This window comes from Tinamus guttatus, unplaced genomic scaffold (assembly GCF_059628265.1).
Source record: "Tinamus guttatus ecotype Peru unplaced genomic scaffold, ASM5962826v1 Tinamus_guttatus_pri_ptg000004l, whole genome shotgun sequence".
Classification (NCBI taxonomy): Eukaryota; Metazoa; Chordata; class Aves; order Tinamiformes; family Tinamidae; genus Tinamus; species Tinamus guttatus.
In genome coordinates, this window is record NW_028288538.1 from 10,465,572 (window position 1) to 10,485,886 (window position 20,315).

Below are 20,315 nucleotides of genomic sequence, written 5' to 3' on the forward strand. Positions count from 1 at the left end.
TCTGGAGCCTTGGCTTGGCAATTCTCAACAGGATGTCTGTCCAGCAGGAGAAATAGCACATACCACTATCGCAAAATGTAGTTTCTTTGATGGGAGTGGTACATTTTAAAACGGAGCACAAGTCACATGCTGCCTGATTTTTAGTGTGTGTCTAACAGCATGCTTTATGGGATCTTACTGGGTGACCAGCAGTGTGCTTTATGTAGATGAAGTCTGGTCTGACCCGTAAAAACTGTTTTAAGAATGATTTGTAAACATAATTGATGTGTTCCTACCTCCCAGACCTTTAGCAAAGGGGGGAAAAAGAAGAATGTTCTTTATCATGCTTCCCAAGGTCTTTGGGAGGGTTCCCAATGATCTATTCATACGTTAAAGGAATTTCAAGCACTGTTCTTAGAAACATTTTTGGCAGAGTACTATCTCAGTGATTCAGCTCAAAGACTTAATGCCAAAATTCTTGGTTGGGATAGATATATGATTTTTTTTTAAAGTCATAAATTATTTTTGTCTGACTTAGCCTGTAAGTAAAAAGAAAACACACCATGTCTAGAAGTGTAATTTCTGTCCAAGACAGCTGCAATATTAAGGAAAATAGCACGATTCCGAATATATTGTAATGTCGTTATGATCCAGTGATTTTATGTGCTAGTAGTGATTCTGCTAATCCTTGGTAGAGACAGACATTTTAAAACACTGTTTTTCCTAACTTTTTTAGATATGGTTTAGCACTATAGGCTTCTTTTTAAATATCTAATTATGTAACTATATAGACTAAATATATTTGGAAATGAATATATTTTGGAAAAAAACTTGATTCCCGGTTTCTTTCTTTCCCACCAAATACCATGTGCTAATAGTAATAAGAACCAGGACATCGGCAGTCTGGTAAAACATTTTTAATTCCATTGCATATGTTGCCAGAACGTCTGTTGCATCCACTTATGAAACAGTTTCATCTCTGGCATTGTAATGCAGTGAGTTTTGTTCTTAGGAATACATGTGCACACACACTAATATGTAAAGACTGTAGGCTTGTGCCATAACTTAATGCAACTGTGTATAGTCCTTTAGATGAAATGAGCTGATTTTTTTGACATATTGTCTAGATTTGGCTTCATTTGTGTCTGTATGAGGTAAAGATGAACAGGATATAATATCTGGAAGAAAAAAAAAGGCAGATTTTTTTTCCTTTATTCGTTTTATTCTCTCTCTTCCCCTGTGCGTGCCCCCCCTCCTTTTTTTTTTTTTTTTTTTTTTTTGGAGTATGTGAGTGACAGATTGTGAGTGTTGAGAATAGCAATGTCTGGGTCCTCCATCTTTTCCTACTATGACATTAGGTCGGAGTGTAAATAATGTCATTATGAAGCTATGGCTAGTCAGTAAATACCCTCATATGCAACCTGCAGTGGTTTTTATTTGATTGTTTTTTCTCTCTTTTTTTTATTTAATGGAAGTCAATGGTAAACATGCTACTACATATTTGAACGCTGTGATGGGACCTCTCCTACATCACAAATCTTAGACTCACCAAACAGAGGTTACAAAAGTTTGTAGTTATAACACAAATGCCTCCTCCCACCCTTTTGGGTGTTCTTAGTAACATAAAATTGTGTTTGCCATTCTGAATGGAGGCTGCTACTAATCTGCCTTTTATTTTTGTGAAGACTACAGAACCTCTTCTATTCAGTTTCAACATTCTCACTTTTTAAAAACTGGCGGTTCTTAAGCTGCCCAGTCTCTCATCTGTTTTTCATTCTCTTTGCCATGTTTATATGCATACCTGTGTATTTTGGTGATTCACTGGTAAAAACCTGAATCATTGCTTTGATGAATCCTCTAGGATAGGGCAGTGTGTCCCATTATATGTTGACATTCGTCATGTCCCCTGACACCCATAAAAAGTAATTAAGATCTTTTGGATATAATCAGTAGGGGTTCTGCTTTATCAGTGTGACCATTATCTTTTATGTGTGCTTTCAGATATGGATGAATGCAACATAAGGAACATGTGCCTGAATGGGATGTGCATTAATGAAGATGGCAGTTTTAAATGCATCTGTAAACCAGGCTTCCAGTTAGCATCTGATGGACGTTATTGCCGAGGTGAGCACACCAAATTACAAGTCCTCAGGGCTTGTGAATCATACACCTCTGGTAGCTTCAAGAATTGGCCTCATTTTCTCACAGTGACCCTTGGGGATGAGAAGAACTGGGCAGAGTTCTGGTCAGATATGCTGTTTTAATCAGCTGGAGTGATTTGTCACTGCAAGACAGTATTCTTTCTTCTCCACAGTGTTGAGCAACAGCCCTAAGCAGCCAGTGGGAAATATTCTTTGATCAAAGACTTCGTGATCTGACCTAGTTAAACCCCTGTTTTTTTGCCTATGAGGTCTTCTACAGTTTGGCTCCAGTATATCTTGCTTTTGTGTTTTGTCTTAACATTTTCTGTGTTTGGCCACCCAAACATCCTGGCTCCTTGCCTTCCTTGAGTTTTTATCCAATTCCTGGCTTGGTGTTCTTAGCCAATATAACATCTCTGAGGAGCCTCTACCACCTTGTGTGACCAAGGCACAAGCATGAGCACCACAGGAAGATTGTCTTTCCCTTTTGCTGCACCAGCTCAGCAATACCCACAGTGAGAGACAGTGCAGCTATTGGTTGCTAGTTGGGTCATCGTAGTTTCTGTTCAGTCCTGTCAGGAACTGGAAGTTTTGTGTCTAAAAGTCTTTGTATTTCAACAAGTTTTATAGGCTCAAAGATGAAGTTGAAATAAGGAATAAACAAGTGCTGTGCCAAGCTACTTACAGCTTTTCTTTTGAAAAATTTTAAATCTTTTAACTCATGGAAAGAAGACAACAAAAGTGTTTGCTTCTGTTTTGCTATCTTTCTTTTAAAAAAGTCACACTGGATCACACAGCAGCAATTCTGAGGAGCAGCAACTGTAGTATTTGTTTGAATTAATTTATTTTTGAGAGTTGCTGACATGAAAGGTAAATTAGTTTGGATCCTTTGCTTCTTGAACACTGTACCAGTCTTAGATCTGAACTGCACAGTGTCTAGACATAGGCTTTAGATCCAAACGAGTCCAATAAATCTGGTAAAACTTCCGGAACCTCTCTTGCAGTTGATATTTTTTGGACTAAATGTGTAAGCCAGTGTTATCCAACCTCTTGGACAGAGCAGGGGAATCACATATTTCATATGAGAGAAGACCCTATTCTTGTTTGGCAATAATGTTGTTTTGATCAAAAGAAATAATTGTCCTTTCTCAAACTTGCAAAGGTCTCCTGAGCTTAGAGCTGCTGTCTGTGTTGGCCACAGCCTACATATGTTTAAAGCAATCAGTTTTATTTACATCCTTACCAGATTTCCAAATGCTTGGTTTTTATGTCTGTACCTTAAGGCTTCTCTTCCAGCTGGCCTGTGTGTGGGGTGGAAGGAAGACTTGGTCTCAGACTTGGCAGAGAAGAGCTCAGTGCCTGTCAGGCCTGGGCAAATCAGCCAGTTGTGTTCCCGAAGAGCCCTGGCTGGTCTGTGTGTCAGTAGTAGTGATGTGACTCTATGACTCACTCATGCAAGCTCGGCCCAGAAACTTCTTATCTTGATGTTGTCTATGTTGCCCTGAGCATCCTTTTTTCTTTCTTTTTTTCTTTCTTTTTTTTTTCTTTTTTCTTTTTCTTTAAACCAGCCTGTACAGTGAAATACCATTCAAGAAAATGGTTGATAAGGTGCTTCAGACTCCTTCAGAATCCCAAGGTTGGGATTCTCAGCTTTGCAGCCTCTGTTGCGTACCTCCTGGCTAAACAGGAGTATGGATTCAGCCAAAAAGGGGTTTCTGGCCTTAGAGAAATGTTACTTCTATGCATCAAAGGCAAAATACTTGAAAATTATCCAGAATTGCAGGCAACTCAACTGATTCCTACTGAAAGCTGGAACAGATCTTATAGTAAAATGAAGGCTTTCTCCCACTGCTTTTCAACACTTATAGTAAGCCTTGTTCTCTATGAATGAGAATGCAAACATTCATTATGTGTGAAATTGCTATTCGGTCAAAATCAAACCAGATTTAGAGACCTTGACACCCAACTTATTCCCAACTTCTTCTATGTCTTGTTTCTTCCCTTTCCCCAAAGAATTTGCAGGAATGTAGTGGCTAGAAAGCGAACGACTATCTGGTAAATGTCTCTTGTCACATTAATAATTCACTAAAAGTTTAAGAGATTCATCTTTAATAATGTCTTTTCCCGTGCATTGTAATGTTTATCCTTATTGAGTCTTCTCTGTACACACCAAATGCACACAGTAAATAACTCCTGTCTTATAGAGCAGGTAGGATCTGAACCTAGGATCCTAGGAACCTAGCAGGATCTTCGATGCTGCACACCCTCAATTTGTTTGTGATATCGATGCAGTTGGATCTTCCACAAACCTTGACTATACCCTGGTTATTGCACATGAAGCTGGTGTTCCTGCATGCACGGAATATATGTGTGTAAACTGACATTCTGCAGCAAATTGGCTACCTGCCTAAGCAATTTTGATATGGAATTGAACATGTGGTTTTGCCCAAATTCTTTAGGGAATCAGCAAAGGAACATAAGAATTGCAGTGTGCAACATATTACTCCTATAAAAATCTCATTTGATGCACTGTAAGCTTAATTTTGAAATGGTAAGAGGAATTTTAACCCAAAGTTAGGGATGCTGTAATTGATGCTCAGTTCCATAAAATTGGAATTTAAGTATAAGTACAGAGCATAGGCTTGGCTGCCTGGTAAAAATTCCACTCAGGCTTTATGAAATAACATGCTAAAAAAGAATGTTACACCACAGTGTTGTGTATTCCCTGTAATACAAGACATATTAAATTTATTCACTGTTAGCTTCTTTAGCTGATGATGTGCTGATGATTTTTCAAAAATACTTTCATCAGGCAGGAGAAGGCTTAAAGCATTATTTATTGCATCTTTAGACCAAACGGTAATTCCCCAAATGGAAAACTGTGGCAAAGCAACTGAGAGTGGCTATTTAGTAGTCCAAGTAAATTTTTCTTGGTCAGAATTAGAGGGCTTCGTGTACCCAGCTGGCACAGCTGAGCAAGCGCAGCACAAAAGGCAAAGACGATTGGACATGGAGAACGAGTCTGCTGGATGGTTTTCCAGAAGCAGGTTGAGAATCAGGTATTCAGGCAAAAAACAGCTGGTATTTGTTGGAAGTTGTCACAATGGTAACTTGCACCACAGAAGGCTGCAGATCCACGTCAGGTTTAGAAATTAGGACTTTGTGCCTGTGTGGGCAGTTGATTTACAGGGTGTAATCCTGGCCCCATTAACATCAGAGGGATTTTTCCCTCTCTTCACAGGAGCCAGGATGTCAGCTGATCTGTGGGATTCTGAGTGACCCACTTCACCTTTCTATAAAACATTGGTGACTATTTTCAATACATTTGTAAAATCAGATTGAAAGAAACACTCACATATTTCATCCTGTACTAGCTTAGCAAATACTTTATTAATAAAGTAACTGCAATAAAAGGGAAAATACAACTTTGTTTCTGTAAGTAGTTAAAAAAGGAACATCAATTTGTTTTTAATACAATGTTTTTCTGTCAAAGATGTTCAGTGTTGTCTAGCAAGGAACTTGTCTCCACTGTTGAACAGTGAGCGAATTTGAAATTCCAACTTAGTTTTTACTCACAGTGAATAAGGATTAAATTTAAATTGGGAAAAGCATTTAAGACTTGCCTGAAACGGAACAAAAGATTGCAGGATAACATTGAAATTAATTGAGCCCATGTACTAAAGTATAACTTCTATTTTAAAATGCAACTTGAAAAAGGAATTTTGGCTCATATAAGCCATGTTTTATGCCAAACAACACAAACTAAGCAAAACATAGAGGTGTTTCACTCTCAATTTGCCCTTTTAAGGTCAGAAAAAAGGAAATTGTCACACATGCTGTCTGTTGTATATATTATGGAGAGTTGTTATGAAGGGATTATTTTATAAAGGTTATGCATACTTCCAAACAATATTTTAAACAATCCTTTTGTTAATCACTCATAAAATAATGGTACGTTCCCTGTGTCTAGAAAATGCTCTTACCATTAACAGGATACAGAGGCTGTAAAATATTTGACTAATTTGACATCCCCTCTTAATAGTCTAATACTGTGAAGCTTTATTCTCGTATTTCATTGCTAAGAACCTTATTGTTCCCTGACTATTGTTGGACAAAGATGGTATCTCATGCTCAGCAATTGCTCAGAGCTCAAATCATTAACAAATTCCTTTCAAGGCTGGAGTGCAGTCTGTCCATTAGAAGTTAATAGAAAGGGTTTTAACGAGCATCGATATGAAAACCCAATTGTCATGCAGATAACCAGAGAGACACTACAGCAGGCAGGGTCTGACCTGTGTCCACAAACAAACCCACAGCAGAAGGAAGGAAGGTTCTTTGGTGGCCCTGGGGAAGGCACTTCATAAGGGGATTCAAATATTTCATTTGCCGTCTGGGCTGATTTCTTACAGCACAAACTAACTGTTAACCCAGAAAAGAATGCCATATTAAACACCAGACAAGTTCTTTGTCTAAACAATAAGAGTTTTCTCCTTTCTTCAGTTATGCTTTTGCCTAAATAACCCTTACTTTGGAGGGTTAGTTGCTCTTCGGAGCAAACTAGGAACATGTAACCCTTTGCGCAGGAGGAAAATCCAAGCAGAGCAAAATTGTTTTATTTTTTTGCTCTGGAATTGTGTGTTTTTCCCCATCATACAGTTTGAGTTCATGTTATTCTTAATACATTCTATATTTCAACCATTTTTCATTTAGTATTTTTCGTATGATACATTGAAAATAAGCTGCACAAATGCAAGTTTCAGCTAGGCATTGAACACAATATCACTTATTTTCTAATAACGCTTATTCTGCTCTCCCACAGACATCGACGAGTGCGAGACGGCTGGAATCTGCATGAACGGGCGCTGTGTGAACACTGATGGCTCTTTCAGATGTGAATGTTTCCCTGGCCTGGCAGTGGGACTGGATGGACGCGTGTGTGTCGGTAAGAGGAGCTCAATGGGCGGCAGGTTGCAGCTGGCCAGCGTCACGGCATTAATGCTAGACTGAGGGATAGATCTGAGTTGGACTGAGTTTCACTGGTGAGCCGTTAGCGTAAAGGGTTACTGCTCTAGTGGCTCTTGTAGCTTTGGGATATCTATTGCAAAAGTTGGGTTTGCTCTTTCTTTTTTCTTTCTCTTTGTGTTTCAAGGGGAAAAAATATGTGGGCCACATTAGCAGATGAAGGAAAGTAGCATAGTTCTATTGGAGGTCAGTGTTGTTATATCGGTTTTGAGGAGGTGAGAATCTGCCCCATTTCTGTCTGCGTGAAAATCTTGATTTGTCATTAAGCCTAAAAACGTAATTTTCCGTGTCTTTTAAATATGGAATGTGTTGATTTTTCCACCTGTGCATAACCAAAAGAAATTTGAGGTATTTCTAATATGTTTCATAGTCATTATGAGGCAATTTTTAAAAAGTAATAAATAACAGCGCCATTCCTGAAAATACGTATATTTTAAATTTCACACACCTGAATAGCATTACTGACTTTTTCTTTGTTTTTACTGAAGAAAGATCAGAGGTCAGCCATTCCTCTCCCTGCTTTGTCTTAACTTTGCATTAATGTTTTTTTTTTTTTTCCCCTCTCCCATTCTTTCTTTTATCAGATATAAATTTAAAACAGAAGCTCTAGTGGGCCTTTAAAGGGCTTAATCCAGGGAGTTTCACCAGGGGTGATTTCAAGCATGATCGTTCAGAGACAATTAACAAGTTTGAGGCAGGGAAAGAAAATAATGTTAAATTCAAACTAATACTATAGCTGTGAGAATAAAATAAACTGTATCGAGATTTTCCAGAACTTTTGAGATACACCCAGCTCAAGCTCTGGGATGTGGCAACCTGCTGAGTTTTAAGAGATTAATGTCCCTGTGAGATGACAGACCCTTGCCTAGTCCCTTGTCGCCATTGCCATTTGCTGGTTAAAGGTTGAGGTACTGTTTGCCCTTCTCCCTGGAAGCTCCTTTTGCTATGATACAGAGTAGCAATCATAAAATAATAATAATAATAATAATAATAATAATAATAATACTATGTGAAGGTGCATACATGCAGTCATGGCACAGGGCATGCAAGCCTTCATTCCTGAGTATTTTGAGATGCTCCAAGGGAAAAAATACTGAAAAGGAAAATTTTCTCATATCTTAATGTTTGCGCCCAAATGTTCAATTTACAAGTCATTTTTAATAAGCCATCTTAATAATGTGTTATAACTGTTGTTATTAAGGAAACAGCCATTATCATTCAGGGGCCATGAAATTTCTTTTTTTCCTCATAAAATTTTGAGCCCAAATGTGATTTGTTGCAGTTGAAAGCTGCCATCATCGGCAGAGCTATGGTAACCATTTCTGTGCTTTGTTGCAAAATAAGTAGGAATTTAAAATGCATTACAATGTCAATAAAATAAAGTTAAGCTAATGCATTAAGCATTGTGTTTGATGTGGCTTAAAGGCCACCAAGATGTTTTCTGTAGTTTGCTAATGCATGTTAAGTCATTAAATAAGTAGTTTGTGTGTCTGAACTCTTAAGACCCTGTAAAAGAAGAATTTCTCATCCCGAAAAGAATGATGGTGTAGGTAGGTGAGAAGCATAGGAAACGGTGCACAGTTTTGTTTTGACAGTAATTTCGTGGTGTTTATGACTCCTGAGCTAGATTTAATAGAAGTTGTAATTTATGGCACTATAGTTGGTTATGATAGGATTAATAGGGATTTCTTTCCTCAGATACACACATGCGAAGCACATGCTATGGTGGCTACAAGAGAGGCCAGTGCGTGAGACCCTTAACTGGTGCAGTGACGAAGTCAGAGTGCTGCTGCGCCAGCACCGACTACGCCTTCGGAGAGCCCTGCCAGCCCTGCCCCGCGCTCAATTCAGGTAGGTGTTCGAGCCTACCTCGCATGGTGTCAAAGGATTTTTAGAATGGTAAAATGTACTTTTGTATTAACAATGCATTTTAAATCTGGAGGGTTAAATTATCATACAGCATGTTATACGTTTATAGAAATGTGCTATTTTGTATATTGGAAGAGTACAGGAGACAGTGTGTGAGAGACATAAGTAAATGCCAGGATTTGGTGTAGAGCCATAACATGCATTAAACCAGATTTTCACACAGTCATTTCTGTTTTTGTGGATTCGTTACTGAAAGTGTATTTTTAACCTCAGGTTATTCATGGGAGTCTCTTACGTACACCTGTCAGTCACATGTTTGCTGCCTGAATTTCAGATCATTCAGGTGGTCTGAAGTGTTTTATACAATAACTAGCCTTTGAATAGTCAGCATGAAAATAGAAGCCCAGTTAAAACTCTTAAGAAAACTTGAATCTCTTACCAAAATCCCCGCCAAGCAATGCTGTCTGGAACAGGACTGTTCTCTGGCAAGATATCAATTGTAATAATTTGTGTGGGCAGGAGCTCCTTTTAAGAAAGCACTGCTTACAAGAACAGCTTGCTGACAGGGTCCTTCTCATTAAGCCACTGAGTAAGAGACCCTGCTTTCTTGGAGGTGGCTCCAGGAGGCTCGTTGAAAGCCCAACTTTGCCAAGTAATTCTTTTCACTTAGCAAATTTATTGATGTGTATAGTCAAGTCATTTGATATGTAGCTCAGGAGCAACTCATGATTTTTTTTTTTAAACCTGTTTTGTAAGCAACTTAAATCTCTGTTTAACTGACAGCTTTATGAAAAGCTTTAGGGAGACAAAACTGATTGGAACAAATTAGACCAGTCAAACTGATGGGAGCACTTCAGAGGGTCCTTGCTAGCCACCTTCTAATAGTGTTATGTCATTTGGATCAGCAATATGTCACAGAAATGTGACAGAATAGGAAGGAGCCTTTTCAACTGCTGCTGCTATCACTAGGCCCCTCCTGTTGTACAATAGAGTTAGAATGTTCTGTAAGCGTCAGGCTCAGTATCATTAACTTCTGTTTTATATTTGAGTTAATTTAACAGAGTATTTACACATGTGGAAGCTATTTTTCCAATGTTGTTTTGCCCATCTCTTCTACTGTTAAAAAATGCCATCTTGTAACGGGCAAAACATAGCACTACTTTGGGCTTTGAGTGTGGAAGGAAAGAAGATTTCTTAGAGAGGAGTATTGTGTCAGAAACTTCAAAAATTCCTGAAAGGAATCCTTTTCTTAAAAATAATCCTTAAGGATAAAGGAGTCTTGGTTTGGTATGAATTCTTGCAGACGCTCCTGCTAAGTGGAATTAAATGCACAGTTCTAGATTTGTAGAACGTTTTCTGTTTCTTGGTCACTTTGAGTGTGCGCTTTGAGGAAGACTTGGACATGGGTTCTAGAAAATCTTGCTGTGAAGATGTTGCAGTTTCTGTATGAGGGTCAATGAATTTTGTGTCCATTCCTAAATACATTGGTTCACCATATGAAGCTTTCACTCAGCTATGCTCATCAATAGATGCACATGCATGATCTTCCAAAAATGTTTCACGGATAGTGAAGGTATGCATGTGGTTCAATTTTAAAATTATTGGAAGGCATGTTATTTCTGTAGAATAATTAATTTGCATTTTGTAAAAAGTGTTGAAGTCAATGAGCTAAAAAAAAGTATTACACAAATTATTTTAATATTTTTCCAGCTGAATATCAGGCTCTTTGCAGCAGTGGAACTGGCATGACTGCGGGTGGAAATGGTAAGATCACTTAATGTAACTAGACCTAGGAAGTTCTGGCTAAAAGTGTGGCCTTCAATATCCTGGATACCTTAGATGACTTCAGTATGAGGGGGTGGTGGTGGTGGGAAAAAGTGGGAGGAGGGCTTGTCCAAATGTCTGTTTGCAACACAGAGATGAGTTTAGGATGAAATGAATGGAGAAAGCCATTTCATCAGTGTGCTTTCTCTGCTCTAGGCCACTGAATGATGTGAGTGTTGATATAAAATAACAGCAAGTTTGTGAACATTGTCATTATCTGTATAATTAAGAAATTGTATATGAAAGTCATATTTGCGCATTTCCCCGTTAAAAGAAGTTATCCTGAAGAAGAAAGCTACGCTGGCCATTGACTTCTTTGCATGTTATAAAAGCCAGGCCAACAGAGTGTGGTTAATAAATACAGAGAAGCAGCAAATTACTACAGCAAAAGCTTCATAGTCCTAGTGCTGTCAAATTGTAATCCTCAAGTCAGGCAATGCTCACTAATAGGTTTGTTGTTGGTAGGGAGGGAACAGCACTCAGAAAGAAGGGCTGGTGTGCTAGGGGAGGAGAGGCCACCTAGAAATGTTCTAAACCAGGGAGTATTAGTGCCTATAAATGTAAGACCTCAGTTTGACATCCTGGTTCTTATCTACAATTGTCTTAAATGTTTGTGCATTAGAAGTGGTTCTAAGTCAGTCTGACAGGGATGCTTTTTGTTATTGAGTGTAAATGTTTAGGTTGCAGTTTTCCTAATAAGAAATACGCAATTATAAATGTGGAGGAGCCATTGGTACTAATATTGAAAATACATCTTTTTCTAGTTTGGAGAATTTATTACTCTGAAAGGGAACTCGCATAACTGATTCTTTTTTTCTTTTTTCCTTTTTTTTTTTTTTTAACCTTTGTGTAGATATTAATGAGTGCTTACTCGATACTGATCTCTGTCCAAATGGAAGATGTGAGAATCTGCATGGAACATACAAATGTATCTGTAACCCAGGATATGAAGTGGATTCAACTGGGAAAAACTGCATTGGTATGAAATGTCCCATTTTTACTTTTGAAGTGTGATGCTTGCTCCCTTATCTTCTACAAGTTTTATCGTATTTTCTGTTTCATCAGATTTGCTAACTGCTCTCCTGATGTTTCTAGATGTTTTTACTAAGTTCTTTCATTTCTGTGCTTTCCAATGCTTGTGGAATCTTCCACCATAGGACAGTAAGGGACTGTTGTCATCAGACTTGAGTCATTGGCAACCAAGCAATAAAAATCTAGTTCAGATAAGTTCATTCAACATGTGCTGCAACAGCACTAACATTTTTCAACATCAGAAGAAACCTGATACTGCAATTAAAATGCACTGCAGGAGAGATCCAATATCATCAGTGTGCTAAGCCTCTCCAATAGCAGGATATTTAAGTAAAACTTCCAGCTGATCCCAGGAAGATAAGCATCCCACATGCTAAAAAAGGCTTCCATGGCTTCTGCCAAATCTGACTTTGGGGAAAATTCCCTCCCAACTTTTCAGGCTTGGCTGTTGGTTTAACTGTTTTGAAGTGTACTGGCCAGACTCAGGGAAATGTATTATCAGTAGAAGCACCAGCAGACTCTGCCTGCCCTCTCTAGCTAGGGCTGACTTCCTGTGCTGTACAGGTGAAGAAAATCTGAAGCCAAGTTGTTCATCACAGAATAGGCTTTGGAGGACAGAAGCCCTGTCGAATGAGACGAAGAGAATCCAAATAGCCAGCACTTCTGTCTCTCCTGGGATGTAGAAAGAAAGAAAAAGAAAGAAAGAAAGAAAGAAAGAAAAAAAAAAACAGATGGTTGTAGATTGCTAGGGACTGTAAATTTTAATTCTGGTGCTTCTCTTGTTCCGTTACACAGTCTCATCAAATGCTCCCTACTGAAAACCCTTCAGTTTCCTTTCTTCCACCCCTGCATTGGTGCATCATTGCAGGCCATTTTGTACAACCGATAGAAATTTCTTCTATTTTCCAGTTAAAACTTATCTATTACCAATTTACGACTAGTGTTGTGATAGTATTATCCTTTTATTTATGCCATGATGTTTATACCCAAAGTATTCATAAAGAATCATCCTATCCTTTCTCACACTTTGTGGCTGAGCTATCCAAATCCACATTTTCAGTATTTTCATAGAAGCAGCTTCTCCCAAACACAAACAATCCAAGCACTATACAATGGTCTAATGAGGTCCTATGAATGCCTTTCACAGTGGTACCTCTATTTTGCCATCACTCTTTCAAAGATTATCCTTCAAACTGTTCTGAATTACATTAATCTTTTCTTAAGCACATTATACTTGTGGATCAGCATCAGCCTCTGATTGAGAGTTACATTTAGAGCTCTCCCTTCTCTATTGCCTTCAACTGATGTGTTCCTGGTTTATAACCTGTTCTCTTTTATTCTGTTGTATTTTATCCTATTTCTCTTTGTTCCATTGTCAAGTTTATTTTAATCTTCTTGCATCCAGTCCTTCTCTGTACTTGCTATAACTTAGTAGCATCCACAGCTTTGGATCTCATTCATTTGTTTCTGCTTCGTGATGAGTATATTATAGGACTAGTCCCAGGAATGGTCTTCGAAAGACATTGCTAATATCCTCTATCCATCATGATGACTCTTCTTTTTAATACAGTCTATCATAGTCTGTCCTTTAGCTGGGTCTGGATCTTCCTTAAAGTTATTAAATTCTTTCCTGTTATCTCCACCTTACATAATCATTTTATTTGGATTCTGTATTCTTTACTTAAAGCTAAATAGATTAAGTCACAGTGTAATTTTATTCTAACATATCAATTATTGTATTTTTTAAAAAAAACAAATATTGATATACATTTGATAAAAGTCATGCTGCACTTTATTCCTTTTTCCCATTTGCTTTTCTATCTTTGACTATTCATATCCCATTTCACTGACTGCCCCTAACTTATGGCATCCCTTCTTTTCTCCCTGTCCATCTGTGACTTCCAGCTGCTCCCCAGCCCACCCTGTTGCAGCCCACATCCATGCTCCATCACAGCTGTTTTCCATTCCTCCATAATGTTTCACCTGGCCCTCTCTCAATTTTTCTGAACTCCTATGAAGCTTCCCACACGGTTTGTTTTATTCTGCAAATCTCCCTGCTTTTCCTAGTGCTTTTGCTGTTCCCAGCTGCTGCTCTGACTGTCTGAGTCTTCCCAACTTCTCTCAACACTTTCTGAAGCCTCTCTGACTTAGCCAATTGTTCCTGTCTGCTCTCTGGGTTTATCTTGATCTTCACCTGCCATTCATGGCCCACTGCCACCGCCTTGCAACTTCTCCCTAATGAGAGAACACTAGCACTATATATACTAGCATTTTTATTCATATTTTACACCTTTACAGAATGTGTAAATTCACATGAGCCTTGTTATCCATAAGACAGAGCAAATTATCTAAGACAGATTGTTATCTAAGACAGAGCAGAGCTGGAAGCAATGGTGATGTAAAGACCGGGATGACCAGCAAAGCTTTCCAAACCAATTCTCCTCTTATTTCTTTTGGCAATATAAGGCCTGGTGTGCTGGGAGTCAGGGGCTGCACAAGTCTATTCTTCAGTACAAGAGGAAAGGATGATTCCCAACTTTAAACAATACTTTGGTTGTCACATATTCTGAATATATGTAGAAAGCAAGTACTAGCGGTTACAAGAGTAAAATGGCCTAGTTAAAAAAAAAAAAAAAAAAAAAAAAAAAAAAAGTTCAATAAGATATTTGGGAAAGATTTTTTTTTTACACAAAGATGTTTTCTCTGGGTGGTTTGAATCCATAAATTTTCTTACTGTTGTCAATATTTTTAATGGTTTTCACAAGAAGGGAAATGTAATAAGTGGTATATTTTTAAAAAACTTTTTTAGTGTTACTGTCATTTTTGTGAAGTGTTTATTTCCATTTGAAATGCATGCATACCTATTATCTATCAAAAAAATCTAGAAAACTTTTTAGCATCTTTGAAAAACAGTACAAGGCATGCGTATGTATTCTTTCTCACTCTGTCTCCTTTCTTGTATCACATATGGAAAACCTAATGAACTGTGGCTGCTGGGAGAGAAATCTTGTCATGGCTTCTAGTCCAGGAATATTTTTTCTTTAAAAGTTCTTAATTTTCATTACAGACATTGATGAATGCGCATTGAACATGCTGCTTTGTGACAATGGACAATGCAGAAATACCCCTGGAAGTTTCAGCTGCACCTGCCCCAAAGGATTTGTATACTCTCCTGAACAAAAAACATGTGAAGGTAATTGATAACCCTCCATTCCATCTTAGGTTTTTCATTGGGATCATTCACGGATTGTTCCAGTATTTTAAGTATTTTAAGCCTTGAGAAGAATATAATATTAGAATAGAAAAACCTAGAGAAATAATTGGGAGTAGTAGGTGAAAGTGGAGAGACAAGGCCAAAATATACCAATGTTAGACAACCTAGTGGTCATATCTGGCCTGTACTAGCCCTCCCCTTTGGACTTTCACTCGTAAATGTGCTGAGAATGAGAGAAATGTGAGAAGCAGCAGGTTTTACCAACTTGTTTTCTTATATGAAGAACAAAGAGCTTGACGGGTGGTCCTTTGAAATTCTCTGAGCTGCATACAAGATTTGTATTAAAGTACTTAAACACCATAGTCCATCAGCACAAAGCAGAATAATGGCTGGATGTCACAGAAAAATGAGATGCTCAGTTCAGTTCAATGTTTAATGGTCTAACATACTAGTGTGTCTTTTAAGTCATGTAGGTCATTTGTCTATTGTGAGAAGATTCATAAATGAAAAACAGGGTATAAGGGAAATCTATGATGAAGAAATTCTCTTCAGTTTTTAATCTAAGATGAAAAAGTCCTTTTGAACATTTGTTAATGCTTCCTGGCACTAATGGCAGTATGTCTCCCTTTTAGATATTGATGAGTGTCAATCTAGTCCCTGTGTTAATGGGGTGTGCAAAAACACAGCCGGCTCTTTCACTTGTGAATGTGCTCCTGAAAGTACTTTGGATCCAACAGGAACCATCTGCATAGGTATTTATCCTCTGATTTTTTTATTTACTGGTTGAAAATGTCCAGTGACATGCAAATATTGTACACCAAGTTCAGAAAATATTTAAAAATAACTTGAGTAGATAAGTTTAGTGGAAAATGTTACAGAAACAATGTTAGTGTTTGTTTTCACCATTACCGTGGGTACGTGAAATGTGAGTCCAAGCATTCAAGAACACAGTGTGCTTCCATGTCATATTTGAAAGAGAGATGAAAGGGTTTCTGTAACAACTACAGAGATACTCAGGCCAGTTCTTTGGCACTATGGTTGTCTGCTAGATCCTCTTGCAAGCAGGGTGACCATGTGCTCCTTAAGATCTGGTCTGTGGATGGGATGGGTTTCATGCTGTAGCTGATAGAGGACAAATAAAGAACTTTTAAAATAAATTCGAATCTGATATGGCACATTACAATGAAAGGACAATTTTTGTCATGGTTAAATTCAGGTATGTTGGTATTAATGCATAATGCTAAGCAGTTTGCATGACAGTATCCTGGCATTTTTTTTTTTCCTGACAGAAACTGTCAAGGGCACCTGTTGGCAGAACAGAGTAAATGGAAGATGTGAAATAAATATCAATGGAGCAACTCTGAAGTCCCAGTGCTGTTCCTCACTGGGTGCTGCTTGGGGCAGCCCGTGTACACCATGTGAACGAGGTAAGGCTGTTCATTTCTTTCCTTAAAACTGCTATATCTGATGACTGTGACATTACCAGTAACACATGTGCTATCGTCTTTCCCTCGCGTTTTACTTGAATGTGTGAACAATCTAACACTCAGGCAAAAGGATTAATCTTATTAAAAGGATAGGTGATTGAAATTGTCTAACTGTAATTCCTGATGTACTCCTTCAGTGCGTAGAAGAGGGTAAGGGTTTTCTAGGCACCTATGTCACGTAAAAGAAGATAGTAAGAATGGCTTTATTCTCATATAGTCCTTAAAGTATTGGAAGTCTTCAGAGCTGTGCTGTATCTAGTATAGCTTTTCTTTATCATGATGAGTGTGGTGGTGTGTCACAACGGGTATATATCCTCAGTAACCTGGGATGTTTTCCTGTTTTGAGGCTGACTTACAGTATTGTCATAGTCATTTTGCCACAGGTTGATCAAATCATTTTTCTTGCTATATTGTCAAATACTCTTTCCTTATTCAGTCTGAGAAGAAGATGTCTTAATATTTGATAGTAGCATATAACTGCAGAAGGTTCTAAAGTTGGCTTTTATAGTAAACATTTTACAAGATTAAATTTGAAGGGAAGCGGCCACACCCACAGCCTGTAACTTGTAGCATTACTTTAGCATGTTTTCTCATAATTAATGTTCTAGCATTCACAATGATGTAGCAGTAGATGCATGTTCCCCAGAGCTCTCAAGAAAATGTTTGCAACGAATGGATCTTGGTGTGGTAATGGAGGGAGGAGAGGGAGTAGCCTTTGCTATTATACTCTGTAGATTAACTGATGACCTAGAGAATCATATGGCTGATCAAGAAATGGGTTGAGGTCTCTGCCTATTTACTTGACAACTAAATTGAACTGTGGGATGACCTGGGAACTCAGGCATGAGCAGACGTACCCAGAAATCTTTGTAGGTTCTTATTTCTGTAGGCTGAAAGCTGCTAAATTCCTCGTTTTTAGTTAAATTCATCCTTCACATCTTGGTAGAAATCATCCTCTTCTATCAATGGTAAATGTGACTCTAATGTCCTGTGATCACATTAAATGAATGGATTGATTTAAATGAAGTAGGAATGATATAATTACTTTTGAGTTAGGTAAGACACAGTGAAAGCAGAAGTTGATGATGGCTGACACTTTACATAGTTTATGTGGTTGCCTCATCTTGTCTCAGAAATATTATTTGATAATATACTGAGAGATTGTCTAAGTGCTAAATAGTATTTCACATGAGTTTTTTTGCATGATAAGTTAATGGCAAACTTTGGACTTTAGCGTTCTAAAAGTTCACTTTTGTTTGTTTTACAGACCCAATATGCCAAAGAGGATATTCAAGAATAAGAGGAACATTGTGTGAAGGTATTTATTGTTGCTTTAACATAAATCAGAACTTGAATGGAAAAAAAAAAAAAAGCTAGTGTATTGCTTTAAGTGGTTAATTTAGCATTGAGGGATGCTATGCCAAATTCTTATGTCTTGTAATTTCATTGACTTCATTAGAGTTATGTCAGTGATGAATTTGGTTTCAGTTTGTTTAACATTCCTACTTACTCAAAGTTTATCTCAAAGTACACATTTGCAAATAGTGTCTTCATGTATAAGGAGATGGTTCTCTCTGTTGAGATACTGAGTAAGCTATTTGGGCAAAATAAGCATCTTATATATATATATATATATATATATAATAAAACATGGCATTATTGATACAATGATATGACAAGCCATTAGGATGCTTTAGGAGAAGAATGTTTAAAGAATATGCATCACATGAAGGCTTTTTCCTAACATTGGCTTTCATCCATGTAACATTGCATTAAATCAGACATGTTCCAAAGCATAGTTTTAGTTTAAAAAGGGTATCGGGGCACAGTTAAACTTTGATAGAGAAAATGCTGAACATTTAAAAAATGTGTAGCTTTTTGCTCAGTATGAGATGGCTATATATTATTCTGTGAGAACTGAAGGTTCTACCCTATTTCATCTTCATTTGAATTGATTTGAACCTCTGGCAAAGTACTGCATATTTCCATAATATGCAGAAGCTCAGAGAGTCTCAAACTGCTGTGGGTCATCCTGACTGACAACATCTGACATGACACTGCAGTTAAAATATTTTTTAAAAATTACTCCCATATGTAGCTTCCATAAAGAAACATTGTTTTTCTCCTTAACAAAAAAATAAAATAAAGAGGAGGAAAAAAAAAAAAAAAAGAAGAAGAGGAGGAACACCCTCACACATATTCTTTGCTTTCCAAATGATGACTGAATACCTTGGCACATCTGTGCTGCAGACCCACTGTACATAACTTATCTGACCTCAGCAACACTTTGTGGAGTGTGTAAGTGAAAGAAAGGAGAGAAAAAAAAAAAAAAAAAAAAGTAAAGTGGCCCCACCTATCTCTATTCACAAGGAAAGTCTTAGAACATTTTCAGCGCTGCTGGGATGGAAAATTTATCCTTCCAAGATGTAGACATAACTGTTTTCAGCATTTCCTTTACCAGCCCTTTGGATTACATCTATTACATGCTTTAATAATTCTCGTTTCAATGGGACGTGGATAGTCCTAGGTTTTGCAAAGTAGTTTCCCCTGCTCTCTTAGCATGCTGAAACGGTATTTGGGTTTCAACCAATGTAAGCATTTTTCAAGACGGGGGAAGAGCTCTAGGAAATTTACTGGCAAGTGAGAAACAGGACAAGGGAGTGAGTTTAGTTCCCAAAAGGTGATACTCAGTTCTCCCATACACAGCCCATGTAAAATGAGTAATGGACCTTGTGCAAGGAAATAAGCAAACTAAATTGGCAGCGTTCCTCTAGTTTACGGGTGAACCCTAGAGTTGTCAGATGGAATATTGTTCCCAGGCAGTGAACTGTTTCAGAGAGTCCATAGGCTTCCTGCCTTCCAGACGGTATGGGGCTTTAAGTGCAGAGGCCACTGATTTCCACCCTACTTTTGTTGTCCACCCTGCTCCATGAAGTTGAGGGCTACAGAGCCTTATCACACTATGAGTTTTGCTTAGTGAATTAAAGCTGCCACCTTCTTGATCACTCCCTTAAAATGAGTGTTCAGTTTTGAATACCAGAGTCATTTCCTCCTATTTCTTACTATTATTTTCTTCTGTTTTTTTTTGTGTGTTTCATCTTGGGTCTTAATTTAATGCTGGAGGATTTTGCCGAAAGGTAGTTGAAGAAGGATGCCTTTTGTAGAGGAACTGATGGGGAGGACCCTGTCCTTATATTACTAACTTTATTTATGTTCAGGCCAAACTAATATAAATCCTTTCCGTTTTCATACCTGAAAAGGCTAAATTTACCATGTAAATATGGAAAGATAATCTTCTACTTAATGAAGTTAAACTCTGTGTAGTGCTAAGATAATTATTCTAATCTATGAAGCTGCTAATTGCTAACAAACTTTGGGGCTAGGTTTCAAAGGTGTGATGTTAATGCCCAGAAATGCTGGGCTATTCCTCATAATATTTTCAAAAACATTTAAAACAGCATAATTTAATTTTATGGGAATAAAAATTTCTTTGCCCAAGTACTTTAAAAATCTGGCCCATAATGAAATTACTTTTCAGTGTTCCTATTTCTTTCTAACTTCTGAATTGAATTTCAATCTATGTAGGAATGGCAAATAGTGACACTTAATATGTCTAATCATCAGTTTTAATTGACTTGTTCTACCTGACTTGTATAGGAAATCCTGAATGTTCACAATTTAGTTGGTCCATGTAAACTGCTGTGGTTTTATATTTTATCCTAAGCCATAAATATTAGAATGTTCATA

General features: G+C 37.7%; 1 protein-coding gene across 1 annotated transcript in view; it reads left to right on the forward strand.

Moving 5' to 3' along the window:
- FBN1 (fibrillin 1) overlaps positions 1 to 20,315 on the forward strand; it is a 141,673-nt gene that overhangs the window by 66,588 nt on the left and 54,770 nt on the right. The window contains exons 15-23 of the mRNA XM_088540325.1: positions 1,981 to 2,103; positions 6,940 to 7,062; positions 8,841 to 8,993; positions 10,722 to 10,775; positions 11,689 to 11,814; positions 14,935 to 15,060; positions 15,714 to 15,833; positions 16,371 to 16,508; positions 17,836 to 17,886. Coding sequence (XP_088396451.1) covers positions 1,981 to 2,103; positions 6,940 to 7,062; positions 8,841 to 8,993; positions 10,722 to 10,775; positions 11,689 to 11,814; positions 14,935 to 15,060; positions 15,714 to 15,833; positions 16,371 to 16,508; positions 17,836 to 17,886 — 1,014 coding nt within the window. The remainder of the gene's footprint in view (positions 1 to 1,980; positions 2,104 to 6,939; positions 7,063 to 8,840; positions 8,994 to 10,721; positions 10,776 to 11,688; positions 11,815 to 14,934; positions 15,061 to 15,713; positions 15,834 to 16,370; positions 16,509 to 17,835; positions 17,887 to 20,315) is intronic.